This window comes from Clupea harengus, unplaced genomic scaffold (genome assembly GCF_900700415.2).
Source record: "Clupea harengus unplaced genomic scaffold, Ch_v2.0.2, whole genome shotgun sequence".
In the NCBI taxonomy this organism is placed as follows: domain Eukaryota; kingdom Metazoa; phylum Chordata; class Actinopteri; order Clupeiformes; family Clupeidae; genus Clupea; species Clupea harengus.
In genome coordinates, this window is record NW_024879957.1 from 1 (window position 1) to 21,275 (window position 21,275).

The 21,275-nt window shown below is 45.5% G+C and overlaps 1 protein-coding gene across 1 annotated transcript; it reads right to left on the reverse strand.

The window, feature by feature from the left end:
• Positions 1-224: 224 nt before the first annotated feature.
• Positions 225-19,697, reverse strand: LOC122130919 (AT-rich interactive domain-containing protein 2-like). The gene is made up of 10 exons (XM_042705776.1): positions 18,706-19,697; positions 18,490-18,583; positions 17,608-17,705; positions 9,333-9,466; positions 5,556-5,774; positions 2,374-2,441; positions 2,135-2,207; positions 1,340-1,599; positions 635-731; positions 225-470 (listed from the first exon to the last, which is right to left on the reverse strand). Exons 1-10 carry the CDS (start codon positions 18,795-18,797, stop codon positions 253-255), a joined length of 1,353 nt encoding a protein of 450 aa, XP_042561710.1. The 5' UTR covers positions 18,798-19,697; the 3' UTR covers positions 225-252.
• Positions 19,698-21,275: the final 1,578 nt, after the last annotated feature.

Sequence of the window (21,275 nt, forward strand, 5' to 3'; positions counted from 1 at the left end):
CCATCCTCAGTGACCACTTTGCATGAGTCACTGCACACAAGTGTTATTTATTTTCCCCACATAACTAGACATGGGAGACTTCTATTTCTAGGGTGGGCATTCAAAAAGGCTTTCATCATGCTATGACCTTTAGAGGGGGGGGGGGGGGACAAACATGAAAAACATCACATGAACGCACACTATGTTGCACCACAGTGGAGAACTCCTCTCTGGTGTTTTAGCCCGAGACAGCACCTCAGCTATGGGTTACTCTTACGTACCTATACTCCTCTCCACGGAGGAGATCTTGGAGCAGGTGACCTCCCCCAGCTCGGTGAGCTGGTACAGCACCTCCAAGGAGGAGATAAGCAGCATGACGTCAGGCAGCGTGAGCAGGCTGATCACCTCGCGGTACGAGTCCTGGTCCACGTACTCGCAGATCAGCACGCCGTTGTCCTCTGCCTTGCTCAGGTTCCCCAGGATCTCCATCGCTGCGGAGGTGAGGAGAAACAAGCAGGAGAGTCAGGTGCGGACTATAATCTAGGACTAGGGTTAAATCTTTAATGTGTTTATAGGAAATAACTTATATCGTAGCTTTCTTTAAGCACCAGCTCACACATTAAAAAGATTTGTTAGGATGGATAGGAATACTGACCTCTCATTTTCAGGAACCTGTCCCTGGACATCAAGCATTTGGTTATGGTGTGGAACATAAGGTGGGTTGTCCGAAAATCCACTGGATCCAGCTGGAGCTAAAGCGTCGAGAAATAGAACAGTTAAAAAAAAGGGCTAAACACACACACACCTGGTATACAGAAGTGCAACCTCTAAAAATCTGTCTTCACAACATACACTTCTACAGTCAGTGGCAAACACCTTCCGAAAATAAAGCTTCAGGGTGGAGAGTGTGTGGGTGGACAGGCTCTTCCCTCCAAGGTCGTGCCAGCCAGTGAAAAAGCATAGAGTACAAAGCGACTGGATGGAACCTCAGTGCCTTTATGTCCCAGCACACACACACTGCAAGGCGAATGATATTAACTTACATAGGGACCTCAGTGCCACAGAAATGCACCCTTCCAGCACTGAAGCCCTTATCAAACAACCCTCACTCTGATACCCAATCCCTCTACATGGGCCTGATGGCCTGAAATCAGGCTCAGGCAGTTAGATGCAACCAAAATGAGCCGAGCGGTAGATACCCGTAAGCACCGCTAAACATCCATACACTGAAATGCCAAAGTTGAGATGAGCGTATGGACCATTCGCACCACAGCTCCACCACAACCAGATGTTATTACATCCTAGGAGTCTGTCCGTCTCGCTTTCTCTTGCTCTCTCCATCCACCCTTCCTTCACTCACCTCCCCGGCGACGTTGCCCAGTGTGTCGAGGCCGAGCTGCCGCAGCGAGATGAAGGTGCAGTGGGCACAGAGCAGCAGGAAGCGCAGGCAGGTGCGGTTGGTGGCCAGCAGCTTGACGTTGGCCTCCTCGAAGGACAGGTTGCGCAGGATGAGCGCCACCTGCAGCACGCGCTGGCCCTCCGCGTCGCCCAGGCCCGGCTCGCGGGATGGGTGGAAGAGCACCTCCTGCCGCCGCCGCCGCTCCTCCATGTGCTCGCCGCCTGAAAGGAGGAGGGGAAAGAGAAATAGTATATCTGATCATTAGCCTCCAAGCTGTTAAGAAAACACAAGATCTTTACTTAGATATTTAATGCTTAAAAAGTGTGTTGTGTAAAGATGCAGTCTGCGATTCTGGCAAGAGGTGGTTGGTATTTGAGATCAATGGCCAATCAAATTACACCCCTCCCTTCCATGCTCCTGAAGCAACGTGTTGACTGGCTGGAATTGTTTATGTCTCTCGGTACAAGCCACTATGTTTGTTTCCAATTTAGAGCTTGGACTGTGTTCGAACACCGGACACAATGAATGGACAGCTAAAGAACCATGAAGCGCAATTCGCTGAATTTGACCAAATGTATATTTGATTAGAATCAAATACCAGTATACCATTCTTGTGTTGACTTCCCTATTCTTAAAATAGCTTATGTTGTGATGATTTTCCCAGAAGTCCCAGCCATGTTTTTTGTAATAAACTTTCAATTTCAAAACTTTCAATCGTTTAAAAACCTCAAACAAAAACTCAAACCTACTACTTACCAGGTGTGTTGCTGTTTCTGTGTTCTGAGATGAGATCTTGTACTTCTGTATCCTCTATGACGTCCTTCCAGAACTGTGGAAACAAAATGGTCAGAGTTATTCTAGCAGGAGATCAATGTGCAGCTTTGGGAGATCTACAAAAACACAATCCCCTGACAATATTGCTTTCACACATAAAAAAAGCGTCCCTGTAAATAATTAAAAAACATATTTTGCTGCTAGTGGCTGGTTTTTCTTACCTTGTTGAAGTCCCGAGACGTCTTCTCCTTCCAATCCAACCCAAACACGGCAGAGAAGCTCCCCAACGCTGCATAAGAAAGCACACACACTTCAGTTACAAACGGGTGTGTGCTCATCAAAACAACGCTCTCACATTTAATTGCCAATTAAGAAAATGGGCACTGTTGCATGACTCCTGACAAAGTACAAGCTAATTCATCAGTTCAGTGCTGCTGTTTTAAACACCTTTTCAGGCCTGCTGCCAGGCAGGTATTTATTCTAATGCCTACATCCATCAAACAAATACTGCCTGCAAACACTACCCAATAACATCCAGACAAGACCGCAAACTAGGGTGCAGGAGCAGGCAGAGCAGCTGTTAGTGCTCAGTGTGCTTGTCTATCTCTTTAAATCACCTTCCTGCGAATCACATTTCTACTGGACACAGACAGACAAGGTTGAGTTCAGTGGTGCTTCAGGCCAATGATTCCACTGACAAATTCCACTGAGAAAACAAAGCATATTGCACACCATTGCTTTTTTTCTTTTTTGTCTTCTCTTTTTCTTCTTTTTTTACCTCTGGAGTTGCCAGATCTGTTAAGTAGTCAGCTGGCTGTTGTGAGTGGAATCCACCCTGTGGGCAATTCTGTGAATGTGGCCTACCTGCCTGCTCAGGGTACAGTCTGCCAACAGACTCCCACTCAAGGGTCTGAGCCAAGGGGAGAGTGAGAGAGAGGGGAGGCCCTAATCAATCAAGCCCATAACGAGGCTTGTGTTAAAAAAAAAAAGGCAACAGGGGCAAGCAGGGAGCATTAGCTGCCCTTTTCTCCCATTTCGGAATTCCGGCGTTTAATAAAAACATGCATAGCTGCGGAGTGCAGATGCTCGCGCTGCCCTTTGGAAGGTCAAACGCGGCGGTTTCCTCGTACTGTTAGTGTCCTATATTCCGCGGGATGGAAATAGCCCCATTTAAACATCGCGGGTGCCGATGCACAGACACACACACGCACTCACACATACAGTGAGCGCGGCACCAATGGCAAGAGAGATCCCATTCAGACACACATTAGAGATTCTCACGCCTGACTGCTTAGACATTCAGTGCCTCAACACAGCCCGAAAAGCAAAACAAATAAACAGCGCAAACGTTCATGGCTGAAAATCCACACAGCGGCTTGTTTTCAGTCAGTGCAAGGCAGCGTGAGGCGTAGCTGTGCCACATGTCAACAGAGACAGACACTGTGCTCCGGTTTGTAGCCAAAGGGGGCTATTGAGTGACATTCAGTGGGAGATGGGCTCGCAGCGAATATTTAACTGGGTGCTAATCAATAACAAGCATGCCACTGACACTAGGAATGCAGGAATGTGGTTCTGTGTGAGGACAATCACCGGCAGAACAGTGCAGTGCAGCACACACACACGCATACGCACACCCCTGCAACGGGGAAAGCCTCAGGCACTAGCAGCAGAGTAGGTGAGCTGCAAGCCGCACACCCAGGTGTGCAGGAAACAGCCTCTCTCTTGACGGGAGCTCGGAGCGACTGCTACTACCGCCACGTGTCAAGAGTCAGGAGGATCAAGACAAACACGGCAACCGGAGCAGCGGGCAGGCGCCGGCACCTGTTGAATGCGGCACGAAGAGTGACACAGAACACACAGGAGCACACGGAGGCCACAGACGCACACTGCCAGATCTGGCCTCAGCTCAGCTCGCAGGGCAAATACACAGCAAATCATCCCTATGAGGACATCAGGCTCTTAATACTCACACGCTTGGCACCAAATGCTGCCTTTCAAGAGTACTTAAGCACAGCAGCGGCGGAACACGGCATGCAATTGCAGCGAAAGAAAAGGGCACCCGTCACATGTTCATGGTGAGGGGGTAATAAAAGGGAAAAAGGGCATTCGCTGTTGCACAGCAGGGGGCATTGAGCACATGTTCAGGGTTATTTAAACATGTGATGCTAAAGATCAGTAAAACCACTACAAATGCCCCAGATTGAATTGTGCTCCTCTCTTCACAGAGAAAGTTTTAACATAGATACTGTGCAAACATTTCACACACCCCTTTTGGCCCTGAGAACTAAACCTGCAAACTAGCCCCACTTTTCCCCCAGCTGTGCGACAGGAAGTGTAGCAACATAAGCACCTCTCTGGCAAACCTCTCTCCAAGTGCTGAAGTGCCTCAACTTTAAGAAAACTATGAGAAGCTCTCGGGAGAACCCCCCCCCCCAGAAAAAAAACTGCACTTTGCATTCACATCTCACATTTCTTCCTCACAGTGCATAAAGTGCAGTGACTGCAAAAACGTATTCCAAGACGCCAAGTCAGACCATACAGTGTTAGCATCCGTACACGATTAGGTTGTTTTGGAGTGTGTAATGCAACACCAAAAACATGGGATCTAATCCACTGAACAGAACACACAGCAGTAGTTTGCAGAGGGCTGTGCTCTAGCTTACGTTTGGTTGGAACAAACATTACAGTTGAAGTGATTAAGTACAGCCTGCCCAGTGTGCAATCAGCAGCACCTGCTCCCATTCAAACTGGGGATAACCGACTCAATCTACCTGGGAGGTAGGACCCCAGGATCTCCATGGAAACAGAGGGCTTCCAGTAACAAAACCACAACACATTTAAGTCTCAGCCAGGCAGACAGATGAGGGCATACATGGGGATTTGCATAAGTATAAGCCCCCACAGGCAGACACACACACACACACACACACATCTAGGTACTGTACTGGGTTAAACCATATTTGTAAGTATAGTAAAGAGAAGTGTGTATGTGTGTGGGGAGTCTATGCAAATCCATTCCAAACAGTAATGCTGAATGGAGGGTAAAATAGCTGGTAAACTGAAGTACATAACAGGTTGGACAGGGTCATGAACGGTCACTGGAGGGTGCTACATGCATAACATCCATGATATTGCATACGGGCTGCAGTTTACATCAAATTTTTCCAGGCTGTTCAGTCAATCCTTTTTCCATATGAAAACTAAAGCTTCTCCTTTTTACTTCTGTTTCACACAACTTTCGCACTTTCTAAAAAAACCTCCTTGATGTCATATGCGCAATGCAAACATGTTTGTGTATGAACACATTTGTGGGATTTATACATTAATTGAAGACCATTGCCTTGTGGTGTAATTGTAACTCTGTGTGTGTGTGTGTGTGTGTGTGTGTGTGTGTTTGACGTACAGTCGTCGAAGACGCCAGCATGGGCCAAGAGCAGCGTGACCAGCTTGGGCTCCTTCTCCAGCTGCATGGCGTGCTTGCTCTCGTTGGACAGCAGCGTGCACACGTTGATGGCAAAGTCCACCTCGTTGGGCAGGCCCGACAGTAAAGACAGCACCAGCTTGTTGTAGTCGGACGGCGCCACAAAGTCCGTGGACAAGCCATAGCTTTGGCGGAGATAGTCTGCAAGAAAAACAGAAGGAGAGGAGAGACAGTGAGGCGATTTGTCAAACAGAAAACAATTAGCCCACCTGGGAATATCTAGCTACTGTAGTGCTGACGTCTAAGAATCCCTAAAGCTGAGGACTGAAACTAAACAGCGGGGGGGGGAACGGAGAGCACATGGACATGAAAACAAGCATGACTTTGGGGGCGGCGGTATGCCACTGTGGTATGCTTAGGTCAGACTCGGAGCCAAAGTGTGTTGTATAATATTACTCTCCTTCACACCGGCTGCGTTTAGGCTGAATGTGTCAGTCGGCTTGGTGGTCGGCTCGAATGAAGGCAGCGGTGAGGAGAAACAGAGCCGAGCCTTGGGGGAGAGTAGTAACTAGCCGTCGGGCTGACAGATTATGAAACTTCTACGTGTGTGTGTGTGTGTGTGTGTGTGTGTGTGTGTGTGTGAGAGAGAGAGGGGTTGAGAGCGTGCTCACTGCGGTGTTGGAGGTGCTTTGGTGAGAGACGACTGTGTGGCACGGGGAGATAGGCCGTGTGAGAGTCTCTGTGTGGGGGCTACAATGCACAGCCGTTTTTTGGTGAATAGCCGCCGCAGCTGAAACGGCAAACCGTTTTCAAACGTCCACGTTTGAAAAGAAGTAGCAACTCTGCAAGTCTGCTGCGTGCGTGCAGGCAAGCTCTCTCTCTCTCGCGCTCACACACACACACACGTGCGACTGGAGCCCTCCCCATCGCCCCCGCACTCAGTAGTGGCACAGAGTGTAAGTGTGCTGGCCCAACTCCAAAACCGTCCTGACCCAACACGGAGCCATGGTTACGCGCTATTACACATCTTGTGGTGAGTCACTAGCACACACACACACACACACACACACACGTCTGCCTTTTCCTCAATACAGAGCTGGGGAAACACACTTTTGGCTCTGCCAGAGGGAGAGTGACACCACAGCTTACACACACACACACACACACACACACACACACACACACACACACACACACACACACACACACACACACACACACACACACATAAGGGTGGTCAGAAGGAATTCAGCTATTCAAATAGCAAATGTTAGTAATTCACATTGAAAGGCCAAAAAAAAAAAAAAAAAAAAAAAAAAAAACACAACACATTACATTCTTATGATGCAGCACTGTTGTATCACAGTTTCTATTTCCAGAAGGTATAGTACCCCTGACTCCAGCCAGTATGAATGTTCTTTGCTCTGGTCTTTTGGAAAGTGCACAGATTCTGAAGGAAAACTGTGGGGGAATCCTCGTCTCCGCTGGAGAAGGGAAACTAGGTTCCCTCAGTTCCCTAGGGCAGCTCTCTTCATCTCCAGCTCTACATTTAGTAATTCTTCAGCAAGACAATCACCTAATGTTACGAAGACTCTGGGAAAACACTTGCCTTTCAATAGCCATTTACAATAAACAAGTGTGTCTATTCTTAGATCTCAGAGGTGTGCGTGGTCTTGTGTTTTTTGTGGTTATACTTCAAACGGCTCATTAAACCAGCGCAAAAGCACCTAAAACTCTTGATCAAGTTAGCTTGTAAAATTAATCACACACACAGCTTCTTATTGTATTATTATTGCCTTCGATATGTAGTTACTGACTTATAATTTTACAGATAAATGATAAAGGGAATCTTCATTGACAAAACCTTGCAGTGGGTGGCCTAACATTAAATACATTTGAAATAAAATTGAACACATTTTCATGGCATATTTTACAGTTGGCTCTGCTTTAGTCAGCAGAACAATAGGGATGGGCATTTCAAGAAAAATGCTATTCCATCGCTGAGAACTATTCGACTACTATTTGACATTCAGCTTTTCATGTTTCAATAGCATCTAATCTCACGCAGCCACACGTTTTATCAGCGCCTGGTAGTAACGTGTTCTTCCTCTTCTTTGTTGTTCAATGGCGGTTGGCAAACAGCTTTTAGGTGCATTACTGCCACCTTTTAGCGGCAATATCACGTTACTTACTAGCGGGCACTGATCAAAACAAGTGAAAATATATGACCATATTGAACAACCATTTGAATATTCATAAATCATGAGCCATCGCTACAGGACAACAGTGTGGTGGTGCCCTATCTGAAGTAGACTGTGCTCCTTACTAGGAACAGAAAATGTGTGGCCACAGGCAAAGCAAGTGGCTGCATACACTTCGAGGAATGCCTCTGCACTTCTGCACCCCTGCATGCACGTGCGTCTAGGCGGGCACGCACAGGGCTGGTCAGTCTTGAAACGGGTAAACCGTGCTGCCTGTTACACAATGGACTAAGTGCAAACCAGGTAACCCAAGTGCCTTGGCTGTGCCTCTCAGCCTTTCACAGAGTGAGATTGCACCATTGTTGGAGAGAGCTCTAGCCAACGAATTAGAAGCCTTGGTGTGTTTTTCCCTACAAATTCCTGAATTTAAAGGAAACTGTGGGTTCAAACAGGGTCAAGCAGAAGCCAATTTAATGTGGTCATGCATCTTGCAACTCTGTACTCCAACCCCAAGCCAGTGAAAATGTTTTGAAGGGCTTCTCCCAGCCCCTAAATTGTTAGCAAAAGTGCATGAAATATTAATCGGGTAAGATAGACACTTGACAGGGTTCACCGCGGAGCGAGGCCTGTTCATTTGGCTTAACGGCGTGTGGTTAGCAGACAATACCATTAGCCTTTCAACAGTGTTTCTGTCTGATGCCTGTCGACAGTCTAGCCGAGAGTAAAGAAACAGCCAGCACAATTCCAGTTCCGCAGGTCGACTATTTACACTGGCTGGCCGGGGTGTGAAATGTCGTGCATTAAGCTGTTGATACGGACATGTTGTCTATAGAAATCACTTTGAATGGGGGCCATGAGCATTTCATTTCAAGTCTGGCAGTAGGAGTAACAACACAAGGAGCACAAAGGAGAATTGCAGCTGCTGGGCAACATGACGAACACTTAGCAGCCAAAAGAGGACAAGCATCTCCAACCTACACTAATTTGTCAGCTCATGAGAGCCCAGGGCTCTCAAAAAACCACACTATTCTGACAGTTCTTGTGAAGAGCGACCCCGACACGATTAACACACCAAACCAATGGCAAAACATGTGCAAGCACGTGTGGGAAAAGGGAAAAAGAAGCATCTCATCCGTTCTCCATTAGTGGTCGTTCTGTGGGTCTGATATGACAGAGTAAGAGAGAGAGGACGACGCCTGCTGTTCCGGACAAGCCTCCGTAGCTTTATCATCTGTTGCCATGTGGAGTGGTTACCATTACCTCACCATGACATTTCTTGTGTGTGTGTGTGTGTGTGTGTGTGTGTGTGTGTGTGTGTGTTCCACATGAACCCTCAGTTTAACATGCGACCAGCTGAGCAAGGCCGCTATGAGTGAAGCAAAGTGTGTGTGATTTTGTGCGTGAGAGAGAGAGAGAAAAAGAAAGAAAGAAAGAGAGAGAGAGACACAGACAGACAGACAGACAGACAGACAGAGCGAGAGAGAAAGAGAGAGAGAGAACATCTGTGTGAGCAGAGCAGGAGAGAGAGAGAGAGAGAGAGAAAGAGGCGCCACCATACCTGACACACAGTGTTGCTGGTAGTTGTAAGAGCAGGGTATTGCACCAATTGGAAGAGATGGTTTGAGGTTTCCCGGCTGGACATCTTCATCATCTTCACCGAAGTGGTGGACTTTCTCATACTTCTCTAGATAGCTGCAGGGGAAGCAAGAGGGAGAAAAGGGAACCTTGAGTCGCTGTCAACAAAACAGGAGCAGCTAAGAAGACCTATCTGGCACAGAGGAGGGCTCTGTGAACCTTAACGCAGACAGTCAGTGGAACCTGAGACGGGCGCAGAGAAAAGACTCTACAGTAGACGTGCTTTAAGGAGGGAATCTGGAGTCTATTTTGCATTATCATTCAGAAACACTGATCACAGCTTCGATCCGTAAGGGCTTCACTAGACGAAGCAGAGTGAGGGAGCACTGAGGGCAGGCGAAAACAAAGCGCTTAGCACACTGACCTACATACTACCACCACTACTACTACTACTGAAACGCAGCGCTTCAGCAGACCGCAGGGACTCCTTACCAGCCATAATTTGCAAATAACACAAATTTCAAGTTTAACAGAGCAGATAACATACATTTGGTGCAAACTGATTTAGGCTTAGTATTAGATGAGAGCATGTAACTTCTTAAAGAAATCATCTTGAAACACGCGGGATTTTAAGTATACTGTTAGAGAAAATGTTTGGTCCAAACTGTTTGAAAGCGTTAGGCCTAGACATGGGGCATGAGCTTTCAGTCCAATAGTAAATGGTTGTCTGAGGAGGCAGTACCCGACACCCTGATGTGCACCCTGAGAGAAATGTATTACAATTGACACTCCGGTTCAGCGCTCTCGACTCATATCCATTTGGGGGAGGGCAGAAGAGAGGCTGTTTGGAGCAGTTTTTGGACTGTCAATGTGACCCGCAGGTTGAAGTCACAGAGCAATAAAAAGTCTGCCTCAAGTTCCCTTCCATGACATTTTCTTTGGATGAACTTTTCCCAAAAACATTCAAGTAAAACTACCCAGAAATGACACAAACCTCCTTCAGGAATAGCTACAATGACAACACAAAAAAGCAAAATGAACAGAGGTGCAAATTAACTGTTTCAATTTGCACCCCGAGATGTCAGGGTGCTGTGAAGCCTTCCCATTTGATATGGTGAGAGACAAAGAGAACCGGCTTTCAATTTTGATCAAGGTCTGTTCATTAACACCAATGCTGAGTGCAACACCAGTGTGTTGAACATGTGAGCGCACGTGTATGGCTCATCATCAGCCAACATCCTCAGCCAATCATCAGCCAACATCCTCTGTTCCTTCACCTTGAAAGAGAATCACAGGCTCACTTTCACACACACAACCAACCCCTTTAAATCACTCACTCCCCTCTCCCTCTCTTAAGCTCGGAGACACACACTGCGTCTGGTATTAGCCTACATTCCCATGGTCTGAACAGCGCTGGCTTTAAAGGAATAGAGCACCTGCAAATTCACACACACCAATCCTCACTCCTGTGCTCGAGCTGTTGAATGCAACACCCCAGGAACAGAAATACCATTCCAACCTAGATCAAGCTATTTTTAGAAGGGTCTAGCCAGGGCCCCCTGGTCAACGGTAATGAACCAAACAAGTGCCCATCAGAGTGACCGGGGACACTCTAGAGACTCGTCCACGCTGGACCAGCAGTCCCGTCTCCCTGGCGCTTGTGTGCAAATGATGTGTAACATCGCTCGGGCCCCGGCTATTAGGGAGGAGAGCGGCTTCAATTTACATTCCGCTGGTATTACCTGCAGGATCCGTGGCGGTAAAGGTCAGGCAGCGCCTGCTTGGCATTTCACTGTCTGCTTCTTGTGGCTTCGGGGGGTGGGGTGGGGGTGTGTGTGGAGAAACACGTTTCTCGTTTCTTTTCTTTCTTTTTGTTTGACAGCAGAGGGGGACAGGCACAAGCAGGCTCAGTCTTCTGGATTTTAATCAATCAATCAATTTACCTCAAGCAACTCAACCCTTCTCACAGTCTCTGCGACAAACCTGTAGATCTACACACGCAATGCAAAACATTTCAGATAAAGAATACTTACTGCGTCTGAAACACACTACCCACCAACCAATGGTCAACAGACCATGAAAATCACATGTCTAACGTCTGGTTCCATTCCTGATGCTTAAGTAAGGCTGTGTCACCTGACATTGTTAACAGTGAAAACACAGCCATCCTTTAAAGCAGTGATGCAGTCCAGTTACAGCACAACATCAAATGCAGGTGATGAACTCAGACCAGATGTGGCCTGCAAAACCCCAGCCATGACATGAGCCAAGTAGTGAACACCAGAAAAAACAGAATCATCTTCAATCTTCGGCCCACGAAGAACGGTGGACAAATAACTGAGACACAAGCTTGGTCCTCAGCTATTCACGCCATCCCAGCACACCCCCCCCAGAGATCTCTTTGCTTGCAGAAGTCAAGTAACAATACCCCTGGTCACTGACCAACTGTCCAAAGGATGTCAATAATCAACTTCCTTTCCAAACACATGCATATTAACACACACACAAATACAGCAGACAGAGAGTGTGTGAACCCGCCTCACCACGGAAGCCCATGTAGAGCGCGTACGACATGAGAAGAACCCCTCCACTGACTGCGGGGCCACTGCCGCTTTCGGCCGAGGTAATCCCTTATTCACGAGCGGCACGCTACGCTCTACGCTCCGGACTATAAATACCCTCCGCACCGAGAGGCGTCATCAAACGCCGTCTGGCTTTGGGGGAGGCAGCTGCCATATCCTGCGTGTGTGTGTGTGTGCGTCTGTGTGTGTGTTACTGTCTGGCAAAAGCATGCACGACTAGGAGTCTATCTCCCAGTCGCTCGCTCGCTCTCGTGTTAACAGCAACAATGAATGCTTGCTTCCAGATCAAATTTGTGCTCCCACTGAAGCCAGCTCGAGGCTAAACACATGAGCCCGGTAACAGTCCAAGTTCATCTCTGCCTGTCGAGGCATCAACGAAGAAAGGAAGGAAGGACTCATCCCCACAGTTCAGAAGAGGAATTTACATGGAAATCTCAATGAACAATTTAGCAGAAGCCATAGGGTGTTGATTGGGAATCAGAACTGGAGAATTCATAAGGAACGGGTAAAGCTCATGAAAAAAAAAAAATGCAAATTTATATATTTATATAAATAATACATTCTGTTTCCAGCTTCTGTTCTTGTGTGGCTGCTATAGTTTTCCTAATTATGTACATGAGTGAAGCTATAGAAATGGAAGTTCAAAGGCTACTCCTCTCAATGACTTTCAGAAAGCCCATTTTAGCACAGGCTTCAACACATTTCTTCACAGCAAAAGAGACTGAAATATAGGTTAGTTTAAGCTAAAATTAAGATGCAGGGCACGCTTTTAATAATCTCGGCACAACCTACAGTCAAACGCACAAGTAAGTGCCGCTGACTGACACATAGATGGAAGCTGTCAATCACACAGCTTACACACAAGAAAACATCAATGCAGCTACCCAGATGTCTCGAGGTGTGCTTTAGCCATGAACAACAGCACAGGCTGCCCTCTGCTGGGCATATACACTTGCGCGCGCACACGCACACACACACACACACACACAAACACAAACACACAACCCTATTACACAAACCCATCAACACTAAGTCATACACATGCATATACACCCTCTCAGAAAACAGCATGGATGATCCACACATTTCTATCCTATATACAGGCTACAACGATACACATGCAAGCCTCTCTAAATTTAGCCTACCCTTTAGATCATACCAGCCACCAGGGTCAATTAAATCGCTAATGTGAAAGCATTATTAAAGTGCAACACACTTGATCTCAGGCTCAGCCAAACCCATCACACTAAAGCATACTTCTAACTCACTGGAGAGAGCGGCAAGTTTATTTCTTAGAAGAGTATTTGAATCAGATGTCTTGTGAGGGTGCCTTCACACCTGCAGACTTTAGTCCGTTTGAATCGCACCGTAGGGCATTTCACTCCTTGGTTTGGTTTGTCCACATAGGTCAGAGTGCAGTAATCACGCTTGGGTCGGCACCCAAATAATCGACTGGTGACCACCAAAGACAGGTGGTCTCAAGCCACATCATCTGGCCAACTCGCATTGAATTACGGACAACTTTGTAATTTCATGCTAATATGTTGGGGAAACTCAGTTCTGCTTTTTAAGGGCTCAAGATTTCACCAGATGACATTACTTCATGTATGCAAGAAAAAGAGCCTACACTTGCCTCCTCTATTCACATGTGATAAATGCAAAGGATGTCATAAAGCATGACCAGGGCCAATATCAACCCCCGTAGCTGTCCCCCAATTGTATAAACACCAAACTGACCAATACAAATTTTGGGCTGTTTATAAATGCCATGTGGAACCGATCCTACGTTATTATGCAACATTTTAACCATTAACTCTCTATTGCGGACCTAAGCAAACAAACTATAGGTCTAAAAACACCTTGTACACCGGAACAGCACTTGGCCTAAATTTAGCCATCAATGATTTAGCAATGTTTTTTTTCTTTTCTTTTCGTATTCAAAATTGTGAATCACTGAAAACATGCAATAATCTTATTATTAATCATTATAGCCATGACCTTGGCATTCCTGGCAGGCCTAGGCTATGGCATAACAGGTGTGTGTAAAACTTCCTTTAAATGTCACATGCCCCAAGTACATCATCCCTTATGAAACACATCAAAATGTCCAAAGGCTTGTGGATATTGGCATCCCTTGGTTGCTCTACCCTCCTAGCCTGGCCTCATCTGCCCTCAATCCTGAGTTATGGACTCCACAAATTACAGGTGTGTGATATGGCTCCACTCAACAACCTCCAAAACATCTTGTATCATCTTGCGTTAGCCAGAACAGAGACGTAGAACCTTAACAGAGATGCAGAACCTTAACAGCGCTTTGTTTCTTGTGACTGACAAACAGCAGATGAAAAGCCTCTGCCTTTACTGACAGTGAGCCAAATAGCTTGGAGTGATTGCTTGAAACAGTAGGCCTAGTGCACCTAAAGGGGCATTAGGGAAGTTTGGTCTAAACTAAGTGAGCTACCTACCTTAAAAAGAAAATGAAAAACCCTTGCAAACACCACCAACAGCCCAGTTGGCACCAATACAAGTTTGCCAACATGCTTACTGGCGTTTTTTTGCCGATATTGTTGGTGACTCGTGCTGTCAAGGTTTTTCTTACAATTGTGTGGGGATGTTCCAACCCAAACCACAGAGGTAGGCTATATAGTGCATAGCCTGGATGGCTATTGTGAACGACAGGTGAGTTTCAGTCCTTAGCATGGCTATATTCCACCTAATTAATTTAAAGATGATCCCAAAAGCAGTTGCTCATAAAAACATACCTCTAAGTTAGATAGAGACATTGGTGTGCTGAAGTTGGTGTCCTCGTACACTCAGGTAACGGTGTGGCACATGTTTACTTAAAGAACTTAAATCACAGAGAGCCTCAGACCCTGGAGTTCCTTGAGGTACGGGACTCAATGCGGTGTTCAAGAACACCCCACTACTGAACTACGAGTGGAAGAGAGCAGGAAATTATACTGGGTAAGTCCAATCTGACATCTTGACAGTTTGCATTCAGCAAGCCCGGAATCTGAAATAAGATGCTTCATAGCTCTGCCGACAGCCCACAATCTTGCTTAACACAACCCAACGGACAAGGCTGCCAAATGCCTACTGAGAATACCAACAGTCCTACTGAACAGACTGATCCAACCCCACTAATGGTCAGTTAGGCCTGTCATTGCCTGTTAGGGCCTAAATGCTGAAAGACTAACAGCCAACTGGTACATCAAGAAAACCTCGCCTGTAGAACAGACTTCTGGAGAGCATTAAGGACACGGAGCATTCCGTGACTTTTCACACTGTTAAGATTGCAGTACTTTGCCCGATATTGAAGACTGCCAGAAAACAGCAGAGGATTCACACAATCAATTACAATTTCACACTAAGATAAAAAATAAAATAAAAACTCACAAAAAAAAACCACCTCACATAAGTTGCCAGCAGTAAAATGTTGCCCTGTGCAGAATCACAGTGGTATGCCCGCTTGCCGTCCAAATCAAAGCAGACCCATCTCAACTCACTTCACCTTCCCCGGAGACAGTGATCAAAGCGAGTAATAACAAACAGAAGAAGCCCGTGCCACTGCTCGCAGCAGCTGTGCGTCTGTGCCCCTGTGTGTGCAACAGACAGCCCTCCTTTCAGCCAGGAGGCATGGAAGTCAAGAACTTCCCCTTATCATTCACAGTGGCCACTGAATACTAGAAAAGCATGTGAAACTTCACCATCTTAATCCAAATTTCAAAGCATCCACAGAAAAAGTAACTAGAGACAATTATGTGCAATTCTGCATTGTGCGCAGCAGACACAGCCTAATCATAGGTCTCTTAGCTCCTGCTTGGTGAGGAATCCCTTTGCACTACAACTAATGGCACCAATACTCCACCGACCTGCTAATTTAATCCATGCACATCTGCCCTCACACTGTGAGAGCAGACGGCTCCGTTCCTTAAAAAAAAAAGAAAGAGAGACTGACCGTCTTAGAAATTCTGATCTGACTGATGGCAAACGCTTTCCATAATGACACAGTGCTGTTTTCACACTTGCTACTGGATGGTATCAGACGGCCAGGCGAATAAACCCACAGCAAACTGATCTTTCATATTCAAAAGGCTTGCACTCTCCCCAACTGCTTTGTAATTGAGCTGGTCTTTTCCCACTGTCATCATCTGTCAGAACAAGAGGCACTAGCGGGGACACACAGGTTGACGAGTGCCGCCGTGGACGGATGTTATTTAAGGACCTCCGTCCGCAAGGCCAATGAGTCGAGCCGCCGCGCATCTCCGGAGCCAGCCAGGGAATACGGAGCCCACCAACAGTTTCACTTCCTTGGGCACATCTTACTCCCCACACAGCCTTACCAGTGTCAGTAGTTAAGGGCACAACAAGACAGGCCATGCCTTTGACACTGGCAAATACAAATTACTCTGGCAGTCAATAATGCAGTCAAAAGCATCCCTCACTTTCTGAAGCAAAAAGGGAGCGATACAGATCACCATACAGCTACAATTTGGATTTAAGTCACCGGCACACGACCACGCACACCCTCACTCAGGGCTAACAGACCTCCTCAGAGAGGATTGTCAAACCTCAAACTCCGACACAGTAATTATAATGCAATAAAGCTGTGCTTCTGTCGAGACCACACTCACTCACAAGTTGTATTTAGCATTAATCCCCTCATCCTGTGCACGACGGCAACAGGAGTCAGTGATTGAGGCCCTCCAGCTATTAACCTCCAGAAGAAAATACAGAGTACACAAGCACATAAAACTTATACCTTCACTACATTCTGCCTTTGAACGAAAGTATCTGCTGAATGAATACATCCTAAGTAATGAACAATCTCAATGATACTACATTGTGCCTGTGAATAAAAGTATCTGCCGGACGCATCTATTCTATGTAATGAATCATTTGAATGTGTCAAAGTACCAAGAGCTAAAAATACCAAGCATTTTAAAAAACCCAGATTTTTAACATTAAATCACTCAAATGATGGGCCATTCAGTCCACCATATACTGCGACAAAGCTACACATTCTAACTACTAATCAGTAATGTCACTGATTAATGCCAAGCTTTGGAGGGAATCCTCATGGTGCTGAAGCAGCCCTACTATCACGCCAGGTCAGACTAAATCATTTTGGAGGGAAAAAGGCTTTGGGCAAGATGCAAGTCAGTGGCAGTGTACACAGGCACTTGGAAAGAGCTCAGCCACTCATTGTGTGTGTGTGTGCTACCTCCAAAGGCCATCAAGCCAGACATACAACTCAATAACTATGAACGATGAGTGGGAGTGCTGGTTCAAACTCTGTGCAGGCCCCACAACACATCCTCTCAGTACATTATGCCAAAACCATAATTCCTATTAGGTATGAATGGGAAGAGAAGACGTTTGTGCAAGTGAGCAAGAAACATTTGTTCATGGGTTGTGTTTACTCTCTTGGCATTAAAGTGACATTGATCAGATGACGAAAATTAAAAAATTAACATATGCCGCCAAATATTATTATAGGCATTCAATTAGTGACATCCGACCTAACAAATATGCTGACATATGGTATTCTACGCCCTGTTCCAAGACTACATGCTTAGCACATGCTCATTTCCTACAAGCGGCATCGGCTACTTTGTAAACATTTGCCACATGCAGCGGAGTTGCACTACAGTGGAGTGCAAGGCTGAGACTTACCGAAGGTAGTACTGTTTTAAAACAAAAGCAGCATTGGAACAACTCCTTGGAAAATTGAACTCTTCGCCAAGTTCAGTCCACTGGTTTTTGTCAGACACCTAAAAACAAACAATATGGTAAATAAATCAAGATGTAAACTGTTAAAAGTGAGTCTCTGTACCTACAGGACTAATGGACAAGTTCACAACTAAATACATTCTAATAGTGTTTTCATGTGTGCATGCTTGCTACGCAGGCTATACAAGTGTTTGAATTGGGGAGCTAGCTAACTAATGCTAGCACTCTTGCTAACATTACTTTAGGATTCAACTAGAGAGAGAGCTAATCTGAAACCGAAGCCCCATATTACGAATAAGCGCTCCAAAACACGAGGCAATCAATATATTAGCTACCGACTTGCCTCGTTGGGGTCGTTTTGAGTGTTTGCTGTATTCAGTAAATAGGCCTGTGCGAGGCCTACATTTACTCTTCAACCATGAAGCCAAAGATGGCTATGGCGAATTACTACCGTTAGCTTTCCAGAGAGTTATCGCCTAATCTACGAAAAAAGCCATCATCCGTGGCGAGGAGTGTTTCCTAGCCCATGCTCTGTGCCGATAATCGATGTTAAACGTGCCCGCTAATTTTGAGTTGCTCAAACTGCACTCAGACTCCGAGTAGTGCTCATTCGCTAACGTCCGGACTTTCAATTCAAACCGCACTCAACACCAGCTACCACATTGCACTGAGATGGCAAGCGAACACAAGGCCATCCTCATTCTTACAACATACGGTGAAGAATTGAAAACAGCCACGGGATATCAAAACGAACAGTTTTCTTGAAGTGCAGACGAGGCAACACCGAGTCCTAGAGTGCGAAAATCCACTTTTGGTTCCACTCACCTTAGCAAATCCACCTAACGAAACGACTCTGATATAGAGAGCATTAAGATCCAGCTCTTTGCCACCCACGATTGGGATCTTCTTGAACGGCGATCTAAAAAGTAAAACAGATACATAAACGTAGGAATCCCTTCTCGAGAGTCTAAAATCACTCACATGTTAATGTGACCATGGTTTAAAGTTAAATTTTAAGATATAAATCCACCCCTCTCTTACCCTCTGCTTTGGTGAAATTGCCGCAGCTCGTCCAGGAAAGCCAGTCCTTTCCTTCGCTGATCAGGTAGATTTTTTCCCGTCGAATTTGCCATTGTTTAGATCCTTAAAAACGGTTAAAACCCCACTCATTCGCTTCCTAAGACACCAAGGATCCCATACTCCGCCGGCGCTCAGTCATTCGCGAGGCTGAGTGTTTAAAAAAGTTAAAGAAATAGCTAATAGAAAGAAGAGCGCCAGCTCGCTAATAAAGACTGATACAGCTACACAGAAAACAAGCCGATTCACCCTCTACTAAGTTCAAATAAACAATTACAATATCGATCGATTATACCGACTAACAAAAATTGTCATGGTACTAGATGGTAAATAAATTGTATTGGCTGCAATTGTGTTCGTTTGGAGTGGTTTGACAGTGTGATACAGACGCGGCTCCAAGCAATCGCACACACTGTAAAGCGGCAGCGGGATCCAGTTCTCAGACAAAAAGATCCGAGGCCGTGAGCCCTCTATGCTACGCAGCGCCCTCTACTAGAAACAACGGTATTGCACTGTCCAAAGCGGTTTATTGGAACAATAGACAGTGTTTTCTTTTTTAGGGCTCATCTGAAACTTCCAAGACCCATTGAACAAAGTAATGAAGACCGGTGGGGGAGGGGAAACCCCAAGACATGAGTTCACAAAAACCGTTGAACTAATTTGTGTCAGTCCAGATGTAAGCTGGATTTTGGAGCCCTACTTTGGTTCTCAGCTAATGTGATTATTCAGCCAAGCGACATTAGTTAAAAACATGCAAGATACAGCAATGATATTATATTGGTGTACGCCTGAACACAGCCCACTGGGAAGTTAATCTCATATTACAAACTAGTAAAGGAAAAGAACGAACTAATGATGTATAATTATATTGACTTAAAATGTTCGAAAATAATGTCCTCATAGGTTTGACCCTGATTACAAATGGAGTAGCAGACGCGGTAGTTCTTACAATAAATATTTGATTTTTTTTTAATCAAATAAGATGGTCGCATTGTTTTGCAGTTAATGCTTTTGTAGACACTTGTAGAACTTTGCACCTCATAGATGTGGGTGTAAAGGAAAATACCCGTGGCTATTAGTGGCACCCACATCCATAACTTATTGTAGTGTCTAACTACCGAGAGCAGTAAACATGCAAAAACGATTATATAGTGCTTTTCAGTACTTTGAAAGAGCAATGCTTGCAGAGTGTGCTCAACCTTCAAACTGTTACAAGACTGGGACGGAAAGTGTGTTTACGAGGATTAATTGAAATTGCCCATGATCCCTTTTTCATAACTGCCAGGCGGATATCTAGCTACTTGACGGGGTTACTACATTCAACCATTACACGTACCCCCTTTGAGCGCCGCACAGACTGTCACAAAATGGCGGTGCGTAACGCTTTAAGACCCCATTTTGTGGAATTGACACCGCAGATCTGATTGTACGTGAGGTTTTCCGAGTTATGAATACAACTGTCACGATAAGGTTTCAAAATATTTGAAGCATTACGTGAACGAATATGAGGTCGATTTTGCAAGCAGTGTTGCATTCGCCGCCACCTCCTCGAGACCGGTCATCCGTTAGCTAGCTAGCTAACTTAAGTTAGCAACCTCATCCAGCCAATCTTTTGGTTAACGTTGCGTGAGCGTTTCTGTGCGGTAACTCTTCCCGAAGTGAAAGCGCCTAGGATACGTATTGTCATCTAACATAAATCTACTGGATTCATAGGACGCTGTATATAACTAGCTATGTCTATCAAACCAACAGAAGAATGAACGTTACGCTTGGAATAACATTACACATCATTAGCCAGCTAGCTTCTGATATTTACTAGTGCCCGTTAACGTTGGCTAGTTAGCAGACTTTCCAGTCTGTTTACGTCGCATTTAGAACGGCGTAATTAATGTATCCTGCTTGAAAGTAGCTTATATTGAAAGTGCAGTAGCTCATCTGGTTAACATGAAACTTACTTAATTATCAATATCAGGTAACGTTAGCTAGGTAACTTCCTGTTTGTCAAAACACGAACTTGCCCAGCTTTAACATTATCAGTAACGTAAGCTAGCTGTTATTTAGGCAACCAATATCTAACAGTTAAGGTTACCCTTGAATAGTTTGGGAGATAAAACAGGTTTCCTGGTGTTAACTAAAATAAATAAACATGAATTAATCTAGCTAACTCTGGTTACCTTCATTCACTCTAGCTATATGATGCTTCTCGCCCATGTAGGTATTAAGTGACGTTAATATATAACGATAGGTGAGTTATCCACACAGGTGCAAAGAGCTTTTCCCGCCCTAGTCGCCAGGATGAATGGAATTTGACAGCTTGATGCTTCAAACCATTCTCGAATAGTGACGTTAGCTAACGTTATCGATATGATTATGCGTAGTGGGCCATTTTAGCCGAGGGTGAGCTAGGCTATAAAGAGTTTTACATCAGTGTTTACTTTGCAATCGCCCTTCTAGAAATAATGTTTTGACGTGTAGCCCCCTCTTGTGGTTGTTGGTGTTAAATCATACAAATCCATACGATAGCTTAATTTCCT

What these genes read in the sequence shown, in the direction of transcription:
- LOC122130919 (XM_042705776.1), bottom strand. Translation starts at nt 18,797, where the DNA reads ATGGCAAATTCGACGGGAAAAAATCTACCTGATCAGCGAAGGAAAGGA. An exon ending in TGGGCAACGTCGCCGGGGAG is followed by an intron (nt 732 to 1,339) that starts GTGAGTGAAGGA and finishes TCGACGCTTTAG; the next exon opens with CTCCAGCTGGATCCAGTGGA. An exon ending in CAGGTTCCTGAAAATGAGAG is followed by an intron (nt 471 to 634) that starts GTCAGTATTCCT and finishes TCACCTCCGCAG; the next exon opens with CGATGGAGATCCTGGGGAAC.